Raw genomic sequence first — 15,143 nt, 5'->3', positions numbered from 1 at the left:
TACGATTTTGCTGGATCTAAGAATAACGTAGTACAGAAAAACAGACTTACCAAGAATGGCGAATGGGCAATACGTAGAGGGCAGGGTACGACGAAGCCCGCGGAGTGACACATCGTTGTACCGGTAAGCTTTGGGCAACGAAAACTATAATCGAAATCCGTTTATCTGGCGCTAACTTAAAACACGTCCATTTAAAGCATCTTTTTACTAAAATCAATGTAATTGTATGTAAATTAAGAGCAATAACACGATAAACCTTACCAGTCCTCACAAAGAAAGAAGAAATATTAAAAATAACACAACACCAACAATCAATGAACTACAATAAAAGGATAATTCAGTGGTTGATTACTACCTTCCATGTTAAAAACTATACGGGTTTCATATACCCCATAAAAAAAAGTTTTAAAAAAAAAACTATATAAAGATAAGATATGACTTAGAAAACTTGTTACTACGTCACTTTTCTGTAATTCTATTTACTTTTACTAATAAATTTCTCTTAACAAGCCACTAGTGGCTCTATGTTATGTTAAACCACAGGGCTCAAAGGAAAAAAAAAAGAATAGTTAAGAAAAATGGAAATTAAGCATGGCTTCTGGACATGCTCTTGAGAAATGTTGAACTTTTTGTGAGTTCTTTGAGTGGTTTTTCTGTAAACCTAATTAGGTTATAAGTGAAAGCACCAACTATAGTACCCAATATTGGCCCAACTATGTAAACCCAAAGCCCTTTGTACTCATGCATCACAATTGCTGGCCCAATACTCCTTGCTGGGTTCATTGATGCTCCTGATACTGGCCTGCAATTTTTTAAAAATTGGTCCTTTAGAATGGCTTAATAATGAGAAAGAAGAATTAATCAAAATAGCCGCTCACTCAACCGCTAATATTTAAAGTGGCCGGTAGATATATAATATATGTATTATCCATGTATAGCATATGTAAAACCATATATAATTAGTGTATAAATTCATATATACCAGCTAAGAAAAGTAATGAATTCAACCGGCTATTTGTGTAAAATTTCGAGAAAGAAGAATTTACCTAAATAGTCATCCACCGAAAAAATAATCGTCATATGTATAGTATATGTATATATGTGTGTAGCCGTATATAGTATATAATATACATATACTGGCTACGAACTATAAATCATTTTGGCCGAACGACCAACTGTGCAACTTCGCCCTGCTTAATGGATAATGATTTGCAACAAGACAAGTTGTATTTTTTCACACATTTTGAGAAGGTGGGGAAAAAGTGATTCACTATCAACTTACTCTTATTTTTTCACCCATCTAGTATCTAGAATCTTCTTATACCAACTAACTGCGTAAGGCATGTAATGAGAAGTAGTCGATTTTCGAATATGAGATATCTTATTAAGGACGTAGAACCTCACTTATTTCACCATATTTCTTAGTAATTATTGCTTGTTGGCTTACTCTTGTTTCATGCCTTGGTAGGACTTATACATGATAAATGATAAATGAACGTTTTGGTAAGGTTAAAATGGATGATACCTTTAATCGTACACAACTGTAGTTATACTTGAGATACTTTTCTTTCCTCAAATTATAAGTTGAAAATGTTTATTGGTCAACTTTGCTGCTTTCAAATAAATGAATAATCTATTACTTTCCCTGCTTTACTTTTTCTATAGTGAAAGAAAGAGAAATGTAAGGAAAAATAAATAAGTGAAATTACCCTGCAACCAGAACATTTAGGAGTATTGTCATTCCAATAGCAATTCCTGCAAGCTCTCCAATCTGTTTATAAAATGTCAAAAAAGAAAATGTATTCTCAATTTTAATTAATTGAGGCAAAATATATAAATTTGAAAAAAAGAAGTAACTCAAAAATCACTCACTGATCTGTTGTCAGTGGCAACACCAGAAATGACAAACATTAAGAGGTAAGAGATGATGAATTCAAGAACCAAAGATTGAACATTTGATCCCACTGGAGCTGTTCCAAAAAATGCCTCAGATTTCAAATCAAGCAGCAGATACAAAGTTCCACTTCCAAGAATTGCCCCAACCAACTGTGCCAATATGTATAATGGCACCTTCAATAGACACAACAAACCAAATTTAATTTCGACAACAAAGTACAGACATTCAAGTACGATAACAATAACATCTATGCCTTAGTCTCGAGTCAGCTGGGGTCTACCATATGAATCATTAGTATACATTATATTCTATTTGGCACGTCACATTCCAATACACACAGTATGAAATCGTAACTATCTATGCCTTAGCCTCGAGTCAGCTGGGGTCTGCTATATGAATCATTAATATACATTATGTTTCTATTTGACACATCACATTCCATACACGCGATACGAAATTTTAATCATCTATGTCTTAGTCTCGAGTTAACTGAGGTATGCTATATGAATCATTAGTATACATTATGTTCCATTTGCCACGTCACATTCCAATACACACATTACTAAATTGTAATCATCTATGCCTTAATGAGCTGGGGTTTGCTATATGAATCATTAGTATACATTATATTCCATTTGACACGTCACATTCCAATACGCGCGGCATCATAATCATCTATGCCTTAGTCTCGAGTCACCTGGGGTCTGTTATATGAATCATTAGTATATATTATGGTCTATTTGACACGTCAGGTTCCAATATACTAGGCACGAAATTGTAATCATCTATGCCTCAGTCTCGAGTGAGCTGGAGTCTATTCTATGAATCATTAGTATACATTATGGTCCATTTGACACGTCACAATCCAATACACGCGGTACAAAATTGTAATGCATGATGATTTTACATTCTCTTAGTAATATTGGGTATAAAAGGAAAGGCAAATATGAATGAATGAATGAACCTGTTTGAAGGGGAAATGCCTAAAGATGGCAAAGGCAATGGTAACTGCAGGGTTGAAATGTGCACCAGAAATATGACCAACAGCATAGACCATGACCATAACAATTAAACCCCATGCTACACATATTCCTGGAAATGTTACTGAACCATATGTTTTATTTACTGCTACTGCACCACATCCTACAAATATCAAAAAGTACGTTCCGATCGCCTCTGCTATCACCTAATAAAATCCAAAAAAAAAAAAAAAAAACGAAAATTGTAATCACAAAAATTTGTATATCCTTGAGAAATTTTTGTTAGGAATTTGCAAACCTTTTGAATGATAATGACAACCTCAGGTGAGGTGCAGAGGCTTGAATCTTCTTCATTGGCATGTTGTTTATAACCTGAGCAATTCCCTTCTTCAACTGCTTTTATGTCTTTTTTTGACATTCTAATCAATAATTTCTTTTGAAAGTTTATTAAGAAAAATAATAACAGTTGGAAAATCAACTTTTACTCAGAAGGTAGAAATACGGCTAAATGATGTGAATATGGTTAAGGATTAAATCAAGGATTGATGGTTTTGCTACTTTTCAGAGTGTTGTATGGATAGTTTGTTTTTATTGGTGAAAATCTTATACTTCAATTCTTCTTGTTTTCATTTATCCATTTCTTTTTTAATTTTTTTATCTTTTCTTATTATCACACATTTTCCCAAATTGTGTCACATAATTACAGGATGACAAGTATATCCTTGTAGTCATAATAATTCAAAAGGATGAACTGTATTGTAATTTTACCTTAAACATTTTTCTCAACCACATTAAAGCTAAATTAAAAGGACAAATAAATGATCAGGAAAAAAAAAAAACGAAAAAAGAGAAGACAATTGGATTTCAAGTTTGCAACTAAACATAAATTTTCAACTTCCTTATAGGTAATGCACTCAAGCCAATCATTTATCACAAATATTCAAACATTCAGGGATCTAACTAGTATAAGCTTGAATATAGATTTGACTAGAAAGAAGAAAAAGAAAACATAAAGTCTAGAAAAAGGACAGCTTAGTACACAAAATATCTCGCGTTCACGCAGGGTCGGGGAAGGCTGCACCCTAAGGGTATATGATGTAGGTAGCCTACCCTAATGCAAACATTAGTGGCTGAGTCTATGGCTCGAACCCGTGACCTATACGTCACATGGAAATAACTTTACCGTTGCTCCAAGGCTTCCCTTCATAAAATCTCTAGAAAAAGGCCAGCTCACTGCATAAAGCATCTCGCATTCACGTAGGGCCCGGGGAAGGATTGCATCCCAAATGGGGTGTGATGTAGGCAGCCTACCCTAATGCAAGCATTAGTGACTGATTCTACGGATCGAACCCGCGACCAATAGGTCATACAGAGATAACTTTACCGTTACTCCAAGGCTCCGCTTCATAAAGTCCCTAGAACAGTACTTCAAAAATTCAACATGAATTCTGTTAGTACTTCATTCCTGTTCTTCCTGCATTAAAACCATATAAAGAATTCTGTTAGCACGTCATTCCACTATGACTCAATTTTCTACACTACACTTCTATATCAATTAGATTCTAACTGTATAACAGATCTCACAGTTTACAAGCCTTCATATGTGATAAGCAGGTAAAAAGTTAATGAGCGCAGCCTCCCGTTATGCGTGGGGTCGAAGGGTCGAACCACATAGGTATATTGTACACAGCCTTATTCTGCATTTTTAAAAGAGACTGTTTCCACGGCTCGATGGATATATTGATTAAGAATTGGCTAATAATACTCAGAGATGGAATTTTACGTACTACTGTTGAAGATAATTCGAACTTCAAGGCTATCATTTCCACAGCTTTTTTGCTCTTCTTGAATTTTCTTTGCACTAGCGACGGCTGCAGAACTACACCATTGTATTTGGATGAACTTTAGTGTCATTATTTCTCCAATACTATGGGGAATCTCTTCCAAGTTTTGGAGCCCAAACAGGAGTAGCTGCTCAAGCATCGGAAAATTATCACTAGCTGTTTCCCACCTTTCCAGATTATATGTGGACTCAAGTAGTAGATATTTTAGTTTGTGAAACACAACATCTTCATTTAGTCTCCAATCTGTTCCCCAGAATGCATATCGTGTTTTGAGCACCTCAAGATTGGGTAAATTAGCCAGCGCAACCATATCTTCCCATGGAAAATAAGTCCTACTTAATCTCAATTGCTTGAGATTATGCAAGAAAATATCCCTAGGGAGATTGATCGGGTCAATGTTTCGTTCTGCTTTTATGGCTAATGTCTCCAGCTTCTGTAGAAGAATGAGAGAATCAAGAATAGCAGGCCAGTCGGCATGCTTCATATCTACAATCTGTAGCTTTTTTAGATTGGGAGTTCTTCTTAGGATTTCCGCCAAAAAAGGAGAGGAAGGGAGAGCAAGTTTTTGCAAGTTATTGAGAAATAAAGGTTGTTCTCCAATGCAAAGACTTTCTGCCTCAAGAGGATTAGGCATATGTATACCTGTATCAATATCACTAACAATATCTAGATGTCTTATCTCTGACATTGTCCAGATCTCTAGTGGGAGATGAAAGTCCCCCCTTGTAAAATTACGAAGAATTATGGTTTGTAGATTCCACAATTTGGCTAGTGAAGGTGCTTCGTTGATGTATGCAGCAACATATCTCAATAGATCCCGTCGTCGTCGCTCGCTCGGCTCGGCTTCGGCTACGGCTACGGCTTCGGCTTCGGCTTCGGCTTCGGATTTGGATTTGGATTTGGATTTGGATTTGGATTTGGTCAAATGATCGATTGATTGATTAATTTTTTGGACCAAAGTTATTTGTTAATAGTAAATATTAACGTAAGATTATCCGTATTTGTAACGGATATTTTCCAATCCGTGTATTGATAATTTGGCAGCCGGATAATGGTCTTCCCACCATGAAGTGCTTGCTCCACAAACATGTAATGCTTGCTCCACCATGAAGGGTGGACGTTTGGTCTTGCACTCCTTCTTGGCTGCTATATATATGAGTAGCAAATGTTGAAGAAAGATACTCAACTCAACATACAATTCGCTCAACAAATTGGCTATACATTGCACTCCTTCCTCTCAGGACTTCCATACGTTTTTCTGAGTATATACTCCTTCGTTCTGCATTGTTTTTAACTTCAAACAAAGCAACTGTAAGTGTGATTTGCTACCGAACTTTGTGTTCGCCGAAACACTGGGGTTTGAAGTACCGCTACACCAGTGTGTTATTCGTTCTATCCTGGGAGGAAATAATTCATTACCTTGGGTACTAGGAGGGGATTAAATTCCTTAAGGAAACACTGTGAATTCAGTGGGCTCGAATTTATTATTATTGTTTCATTACGTTAACTTATATTTTGCAGAATTAATATTTACAAATACAGTAATATTGACCGGGAATAACAATCTTAAGGAATTTAATATTTATTTCTGTACTTGTGTTATTCTTATTATTCTGCAAACTAAACCTTTGTGGTTTGTGTACTCCCGTTTTGGAGAGTTAAGCCTTCGTGGCGTTTTGTTGGATATTAAAATCTACGTGATTTTTACTCCAGTTTGAAAACGTGTATTAAACGTTTGTTTGTGTCATTCTTTTACAGAAAAGATGATGACTGAAAATGAAAACCAAGCTGTTCCGATGGCGACTGCCAACGCAACGACAAGCCGAACACCGGCGTTGGCACCGGCAGAAAAACCCGAAAAATTTTTCGGGATTGATTTCAAACGCTGGCAGCAGAAGATGTTCTTCTACTTAACTACGTTATGTCTACAGAAGTTCATCAAGGAAGATGTTCCTGATCTGCCGGATAAAACTCCAGATAATGAACGCTTTCTCGTGATTGAAGCGTGGAAGCATTCTGATTTTTTATGCAAGAATTATATTCTTAGCGGACTGGATGATAATCTGTATAATGTATACAGTAGCATGGAGACATCCAAAGAATTGTGGAATGCGCTTGAAAAGAAATATAAGACTGAAGATGCCGGGATGAAGAAATTCGTTGCCGCAAAATTTCTGGACTACAAAATGATAGATAGCAAGTCTGTTATTACTCAAGTCCAGGAATTGCAAGTGATTATTCATGATCTACTTGCTGAAGGTCTTGTAATCAACGAAGCATTCCAAGTAGCAGCAATGATTGAGAAGTTGCCTCCGTTGTGGAAGGACTTCAAAAATTATTTGAAACACAAACGAAAGGAAATGTCCCTTGAAGATCTCATTGTTCGGTTGAGAATCGAAGAGGACAATAAAGCTGCTGAAAGGAGAGGCCGTGGAAATTCAACAATAATGGGAGCAAATATTGTTGAAGCTAACAAAAAGAGGAAGAAGGCTTCTGGTCCGAAATACAACCCAAGCAAGAAGCGGTTCAGTGGAAACTGCTACAACTGAGGGAAAACCGGACACAAATCTACGGAGTGTCGTGCTCCGAAGAAAGACAAGAAAAGGGGTCAAGCAAATATGGTAGTAAACCATGATGATGTTGATAACTTGTGTGCCATGCTCTCTGAATGTAACTTGGTGGGAAATCCTAAACTGTGGTGGTTTGATTCAGGAGCCACTCGTCATGTTTGTGCAGTTAGAGAGGCTTTTGCTACCTATGCTCTTGCTGAACCCGGAGAGACAGTTTATATGGGAAATGCTTCAACATCAAAAGTTGAAGGATATGGGAAGGTATTTCTAAAAATGACTTCTGGCAAGGTCATGACTTTGAACAATGTCCTTCATGTTCCCGAAATGAGAAAGAATTTAGTCTCTACTGGACTTCTTGTTAAGCACGGTTTTAAGTGCATTTTTGTATCCAACAAGGTTGTAATTAGTAAGAATGGAATATTTTTGGGAAAAGGTTACCTCACCGAGGGCCTTTTCAATCTAAATGTAATGGTTGTTGAAAATAATAATAATATTTCAGCTTCTTCTTACTTACTTGAGTCAAATGATTTATGGCATGTACGTTTGGGTCATGTCAATTATAAAACTTTGCGAAAAATGATTAACTTGGAAGTACTGCCCAAGTTTGAATGCGAAAAATCAAAATGTCAAATATGTGTGGAATGTAAGTATGTTAAACATCCTTATAAGTCAGTTGAAAGGAATTCAAATCCTTTAGACTTAATTCACACAGATATTTGTGACATGAAGTCAATACCATCTCGCGGTGGAAAGAAGTATTTCATAACTTTTATTGACGATGGTATTCGATATTGCTATGTTTACTTACTGAATAGTAAAGATGAAGCAATAGACGCATTCAGGCAATACAAAAATGAAGTTGAAACGCAACTTAACAAGAAAGTAAAAATGATAAGAAGTGATAGGGGTGGTGAATATGAATCTCCTTTTGAAGAAATATGTTTAGAATATAGAATTATTCATCAAACAACAGCCCCTTACACGCCCCAATCTAATGGGATTGCGGAAAGAAAGAATCGCACATTAAAGGAGATGATGAATGCGTTGTTGATAAGTTCTGGTTTGCCACAGAACTTGTGGGGGAAGCCATTCTTACGGCTAATCGAATATTAAATCGAGTGCCCCATAGCAAAACACAATCCATTCCTTATGAACAATGGAAAGGAAGGAAGCCCAACTTGAATTATTTTAAAGTGTGGGGGTGTTTGGCAAAAGTGCAAGTTCCTAAACCCAAAAGGGTAAAGATAGGACCGAAAACCGTTGATTGTGTTTTCATAGGATATGCGACAAATAGTAAAGCATATCGATTTCTGGTTCATAAATCAGAAAATCCCGACATTCATAATAATACGGTTATAGAATCAGATAATGCTGAGTTTTTTGAAAATATATATCCGTATAAAAAGGAATGTGAGTCGTTTGGTGAAGGATCTAAACGACCTCGGGAAGAAACAAAAGAAAGTACATGTAATCAGGAGAATCCAAGACGTAGTAAACGTCAAAGAACGTCTACTTCATTTGGACCAGATTTTGTGACTTTCTTATTGGAGAATGAGCCTCAAACATTTAAAGAAGCTATGACTTCTTCGGAATCATTGTTTTGGAAAGAGGCAGTCAATAGTGAAATAGAATCCATATTGAACAACCATACATGGGAATTGGTTGATCTTCCTCCTGGAAATAAACCTTTAGGTTCTAAATGGATTTTTAAGAGAAAAATCAAAGATGATGACACTATTGATAAATTCAAGGCAAGGCTCGTAGTCAAAGGGTATAGACAACGAGAAGGTCTAGACTACTTTGATACATACTCTCCAGTTACAAGAATTACGTCCATACGGATGTTAGTAGCATTAGCTGCAGTGTATGGTCTTGAAATTCATCAAATGGATGTTAAGACGGCCTTCTTAAATGGAGAGTTGGAGGAAGAAATTTACATGGAACAACCTGAAGGGTTTGTGGTTCCAGGTAAAGAAAAGAAGGTATGTAGACTTGTTAAGTCTCTTTACGGACTAAAACAAGCACCCAAACAATGGCATGCGAAATTTGACCAAACAATGTTGTCAAATGGTTTTAAGATAAATGAATGTGATAAATGCGTGTACATTAAAAATGTTCCAAATCACATAGTCATTGTTTGCCTATATGTGGATGATATGTTGATAATGAGTAATGACATTGCCAACATAAATGCTACTAAGCGTATGCTCAATAGCAAGTTTGATATGAAAGACTTGGGAGTTGCTGATTTAATTCTAGGAATTAAGATCAATAAGACTCCTCAAGGTCTGGCATTGTCACAATCTCATTATATTAAGACAGTACTTGAAAAATTCAAGCACTTGGGCTTTAAAGTTGCAAAGACTCCAATTGACGTGAATCTTGCATTAGCAAAGAACAAAGGCCAAAGCATATCACAATTGGATTATGCTCGTGTATTGGGATGCTTAATGTATATCATGAATTGTACACGACCAGACATAGCTTGTGCTATAAGTAAACTGAGTCGATATACGAGCAATCCAGGCCAATCTCATTGGATGGCAATGAAACGAGTTTTGGGATATTTAGAACATACCCAGAACTTTGAATTGCACTACAGTAATTTCCCTGCGGTGATTGAGGGATACTGTGATGCAAATTGGATCACCGGTTCAACTGATTCTAAGTCCACGAGTGGATATGTATTCACTACTGGTGGAGGAGCGGTATCTTGGAAGTTGTCCAAACAAACATGTATTGCCCGCTCTACAATGGAGGCTGAATTCATAGCCTTAGATAAAGCCGGTGAAGAAGCTGAATGGCTCCGGAATTTCTTAGAAGACATTCCATTTTGGCCCAAACCGTTGGCACCAATATGCATACATTGTGATAGTCAAGCGGCAATTGGAAGGGCTGGGAGCGTCATGTATAACGGTAAATCTCGTCATATACGACGAAGACATAAAACCGTTAGGCAATTACTCTCTAGAGGAATTATCACAATTGACTATGTAAAGTCAAGTGATAATGTGTCGGATCCACTTACAAAAGGCCTAACTAGAGAGGTAGTTGAGAAATCATCAAGGGGAATGGGGCTATGGCCGAGAACAAGTCATTGTGGCGGTAACTCTACCTAGAAGACTGGAGATCCCAAGATCTAGGTTCAAAGAGATCAAACAAAGTCATTAATGACGGTTCAACATTGTCAAATAAAATTTTAGTCCATTCTCGTGATGAGACAATGTTCAGTACCAAGGATAAAGCATTAAGGCTTTTTAATGATTTCTAAATTTGATACGGGGTATATCAAATAGTGTATCTACAGGATGACACGTTTAGGAATCACCTATTTAAGTGTGAAGTGTGAGCCGCTTCAAGGAAAACTTTGTAAGGCCAGTTCTCTACGCACTTATGAAACCAGGCGGTGTTCATGGCTGAAACGAACACAACAATGAGAACCAAAGACGGTTAAGGGTTGATTGTGTGACTTATGGTTGTCTAGGTATACACCAAAGATAGACGGTTCAAAGATATCAAATCTACCGATTGACCGAGTATATCCGACATAAGTTTACTACAGAAAGTTCAAAGGGAAACCTACTTATCCAGATGCAATTAATCCTTGCTTGTAAATCACACAGTTTTTTTCATGCATACTTCCGTGATATAGCCATTCCCCATTCATGTGGGGGATTGTTGAGGTTTTATTTTTTTAAGATGTAATATTCTTAAAATGAGGGTGAATGGAAAATGGAGGGAAAATGAAATTTTGAGTAAAATTTTAAGTTTCCCCCTCTTAACAATGAGACATTGTCCCATATTGGAAGTGGAAGACATTTTTGGTGGGTATATATATAATTGCTCTTCTTGTAGCTCTTAAAGAGTTAAGAAGAAAGCAAGCCTCGCGCCGTCGTCGTCGTCGCTCGCTCGGCTCGGCTTCGGCTACGGCTACGGCTTCGGCTTCGGCTTCGGCTTCGGCTTCGGCTTCGGATTTGGATTTGGATTTGGATTTGGATTTGGTCAAATGATCGATTGATTGATTAATTTTTTGGACCAAATTTATTTGTTAATAGTAAATATTAACGTAAGATTATCCGTATTTGTAACGGATATTTTCCAATCCGTGTATTGATAATTTGGCAGCCGGATAATGGTCTTCCCACCATGAAGTGCTTGCTCCACAAACATGTAATGCTTGCTCCACCATGAAGGGTGGACGTTTGGTCTTGCACTCCTTCTTGGCTGCTATATATATGAGCAGCAAATGTTGAAGAAAGATACTCAACTCAACATACAATTCGCTCAACAAATTGGCTATACATTGCACTCCTTCCTCTCAGGACTTCCATACGTTTTTCTGAGTATATACTCCTTCGTTCTGCATTGTTTTTAACTTCAAACAAAGCAACTGTAAGTGTGATTTGCTACCGAACTTTGTGTTCGCCGAAACACTGGGGTTTGAAGTACCGCTACACCAGTGTGTTATTCGTTCTATCCTGGGAGGAAATAATCCATTACCTTGGGTACTAGGAGGGGATTAAATTCCTTAAGGAAACACTGTGAATACAGTGGGCTCGAATTTATTATTATTGTTTCATTACGTTAACTTATATTTTGCAGAATTAATATTTACAAATACAGCAATATTGATCGGGAATAACAAAATGTGCAAGTTTAGATATTACCCAAGAGAAACTATAATTGATTGAAGATACATCCAACACCTTAAGCAGCTTGAACTGTGAAACAAATTGAGGCATTAGATAAACTTGAAAAGAATAGCCCGTAAAAACCAAGCTGCTGGTTGTACTCGTAAGACCACTCCAATGCCTTGGAACATATAAATGATTCCAATGATTGCCAAGTGAAAGCATCGCTCGCCGTTGATACTTTATGCTTTCTGAGGAAATGTGGTCACTATCACTCAGGACATGCACAAAATTCTCAATTTGAGCTTCTCTTATGCAGAGCTGCCGAAGAAGATCATGAATTTTGCAAGTTTTCATCTTTCCATTAGCCCTTCGTGTACCAGCCAAAATTAGACTTCTGTCAATTAGCTCTTCTAGATACTCCTCTGCCACCATTTCTAACTTTTTATTGCTTCTTGCTCTTACAAATAGCTCAGCAATCCATAGTTTAATCAACTTTGAAACACCAATCTCCATATCTTCAGGAAAACCTCCAACATAGAGAAAACAAGCCTTCAAATATTGGGGCAAGTAACTGTAGCTCAATGAAAGAATTGATTGACACCGTTCAGATACCGTACCAAAGAATGAGTTCAAATTTTCCTCAACTTTCTTCCAATTGTCACGGGTCGGATCTATCTTTCCAAGAAGTCCAGCAACGACAACAATCGAGAGAGGTAATCCTCGGCATTGCTGTATGATATGCTTCCCAATTTCATCTAGGTGAGGAGGACATATGTCTTCTCTAAGAAGTCTTTCGGTAAATAGAATCCAACTCTCATCAAAACTTAGAAAAGACATATTATGATGAGGAAAATCAGGGCTTGCATAATCAGCCACATAACTGAGGCGAGTAGTTAATAGGATTCGACTTCTATTGTTCTCATTTGGGAATATTCTTTGTATTTGATCCAAAGCCTCAGTACTCCAAAGATCATCTATGACAATTAAAAATCTCCTACCAATCACACCTCTATACACAATCTCCGCTAGTTGATCATTGCTCATTTTTTGATTACTTTCATCAGTCTTATCCTGGCTAATAGAAGAGACAAGTTCAAGAAGAATTTGTCTCTCGTTATAAACTTGAGAGATAGTTACCCATGCATGTTTATCAAATCTATAACGGATTGTTGAATCATCATAAACTTTTCTAGCAAGAGTTGTCTTACCTATACCGCCCATACCAACAACTGGTATGACAGTTAGCTGATCTGTTTGGGCAGTGAGACGATCTAGTATGGTGTTGAAGTCATCTTTCATCCCAACAACAGTATGTTGCTCGGTCGCATACCTTTTTGATGAGGTAGAAGTACTTGCTTCTGCAGATTTGGTTCCATGCTTGATAAACTCGATCTCCATCAGTTCTTTCCTTAGAGAATCAACTTCTTTTTCCACTTTTTGCAATTCCTCATTGAAGGATTTACAAGCCCGTTCTCGTTTCTGTTGATCTACTAGAATGATTATTCTTCTAAGGGCTGAATCAACTCTCTCTTCTGCTTTGTAGACTATATCTCTGATCCGTTTTTCTATAGTCTTCAAAGTTTCAATATCTTTGATTTCCTTTGAAGTATACTCAAGAAAAACTTGAAGAGAAGAAAGACTTTGAAAAGCAGATTCAAGATGTTGTTGTATACAACTTCTATAAATTAAAAGTGATTTACACTGCAAGAGTTGCTCCAGTGTATGCATAAGTGAATAAGTAGCAGCATAAGCCATTTCTCTTCTCTGAGTGTAAATGTTTAATATAAATTTATGGTTCTTTTCACTCTTTTTTCTGTGATCACTTGGCTTTATTAGTCAAATATATGAAATCATGAGCAGTGGAGTGAAGACTTGTGGAAAAGACCCAAACACCAATTCAATTATTACTTCAATAATGTCCACATCAATTTCTTATTCAACGTTTATTATCGCTGTATACGGGTAAAACCGAGCCCACCGAGCACCCCGATTTCCCGGTGAGGCAAACGGAACAGGGAAGTGACCGTAAGGAATCGGAATCGGAGCCCCTCATATCGAAGCTCGAGCAAAACACCTGCCCTCGGAGGCATCGGGACCACGTCCTCCGGGTCCGGTTCGAGTCCCAAGACTTCGGAGAGCATTACCAAACAACAACACACGACTAACAAAGGGCCGTAATATCCGTGCCCAACCGGATATCATGGCGTGAATCTCAGCCCGTATCGGCAGAAAATCAGTGACTGACGAAAAGGAAGATTTTTACCTTTCTTAGGATTGTACTTAGGGTAAAACTTTTTTACTATATAAAAGGGAAGCTTATTATTCATTAGACACATCGTAACACGCATACCAAGAAAATTTACTTCTATTATGTCTGTTTCTAAAAGTTATTCAAAGTTCTTATTTTTGTTCATAACTTCTTCATAAGTGCAAGCTCGGAACTGAAGGCAGGTTCCTTGTTAAGCCATTAATCGAGATCGGGATCACTCTTATCATTGGTTTTGGCCATCGGGACACAATCGATGCCAACTCGCATGTGGCCATCGAAGCTAACTTTCCTACTGACCACGAGAACAGTGTTCGCGGAGGAGCCCGATCAATAGCCCGGGGTACGCACGACGGTGAAGGCAATGAGATCAATTTGCTGGTGATCTTTGAAATGTTACAAGCTCAATAGGCGGCGATAGCCTAACTACAGAACCAAAGCCGTGCCCCCAGCAGAGTTGAGCCCGAATCATCCCGGGAAAACACACGAAGAAATGAACCAACCATAGAAAGGCCGGGTGAAGTTGAACCCGGGACCGACCCCGAAATAATAAAGATGCTTGAGGAGCTGACAAAGCGGGTGGAATCGAGGGAAAAGAAGATCAAAGCCAACAACAGAAAAGTGGATACCTATAACTCCAAGGTTGATCAAATCCCAAGAGAACTCCCGATATTGAAAGGCCTGGATTCCAAGAAATTTGTCCAAAAGCCTTTACGTCCGAGCGCATCACCGAAACCAATCCCGAAGAAGTTTCGTATGCCCGAAATTCCAAAGTATAATGGAACCATGGATTCGAATGAACACGTGACCTCCTACACGTGTGCGCCATCAAGGGAAATGACTTAGAAGATGACAAAATCAAGTTGGTTCTGCTGAAAAAGTTCGGAGAAACCCTGTCGAAAGGAGCAATGATATAGTATCATAACCTACCCCCTAATTCTATTGATTTGTT

General features: G+C 37.6%; 2 protein-coding genes across 2 annotated transcripts; both read right to left on the bottom strand.

The window, feature by feature from the left end:
• Positions 1 to 263: 263 nt before the first annotated feature.
• LOC107780186 (putative aquaporin NIP-type) lies at positions 264 to 5,349 on the bottom strand. The gene is made up of 5 exons (XM_075248186.1): positions 3,176 to 5,349; positions 2,862 to 3,083; positions 1,873 to 2,070; positions 1,710 to 1,771; positions 264 to 802 (listed from the first exon to the last, which is right to left on the bottom strand). The coding sequence occupies exons 1-5, from the start codon at positions 3,293 to 3,295 to the stop codon at positions 586 to 588; spliced, it is 819 nt and encodes a 272-aa protein (XP_075104287.1). The 5' UTR covers positions 3,296 to 5,349; the 3' UTR covers positions 264 to 585.
• LOC142161638 (putative late blight resistance protein homolog R1B-16) lies at positions 4,220 to 13,781 on the bottom strand. The gene is made up of 2 exons (XM_016600716.2): positions 11,959 to 13,781; positions 4,220 to 4,351 (listed from the first exon to the last, which is right to left on the bottom strand). The coding sequence occupies exons 1-2, from the start codon at positions 13,678 to 13,680 to the stop codon at positions 4,337 to 4,339; spliced, it is 1,737 nt and encodes a 578-aa protein (XP_016456202.1). The 5' UTR covers positions 13,681 to 13,781; the 3' UTR covers positions 4,220 to 4,336.
• Positions 13,782 to 15,143: the final 1,362 nt, after the last annotated feature.

Source organism: Nicotiana tabacum, chromosome 24 (genome assembly GCF_000715075.1).
Source record: "Nicotiana tabacum cultivar K326 chromosome 24, ASM71507v2, whole genome shotgun sequence".
NCBI classification, from domain to species: domain Eukaryota; kingdom Viridiplantae; phylum Streptophyta; class Magnoliopsida; order Solanales; family Solanaceae; genus Nicotiana; species Nicotiana tabacum.
This window is presented reverse-complemented; position numbering and strand designations above follow the sequence as displayed.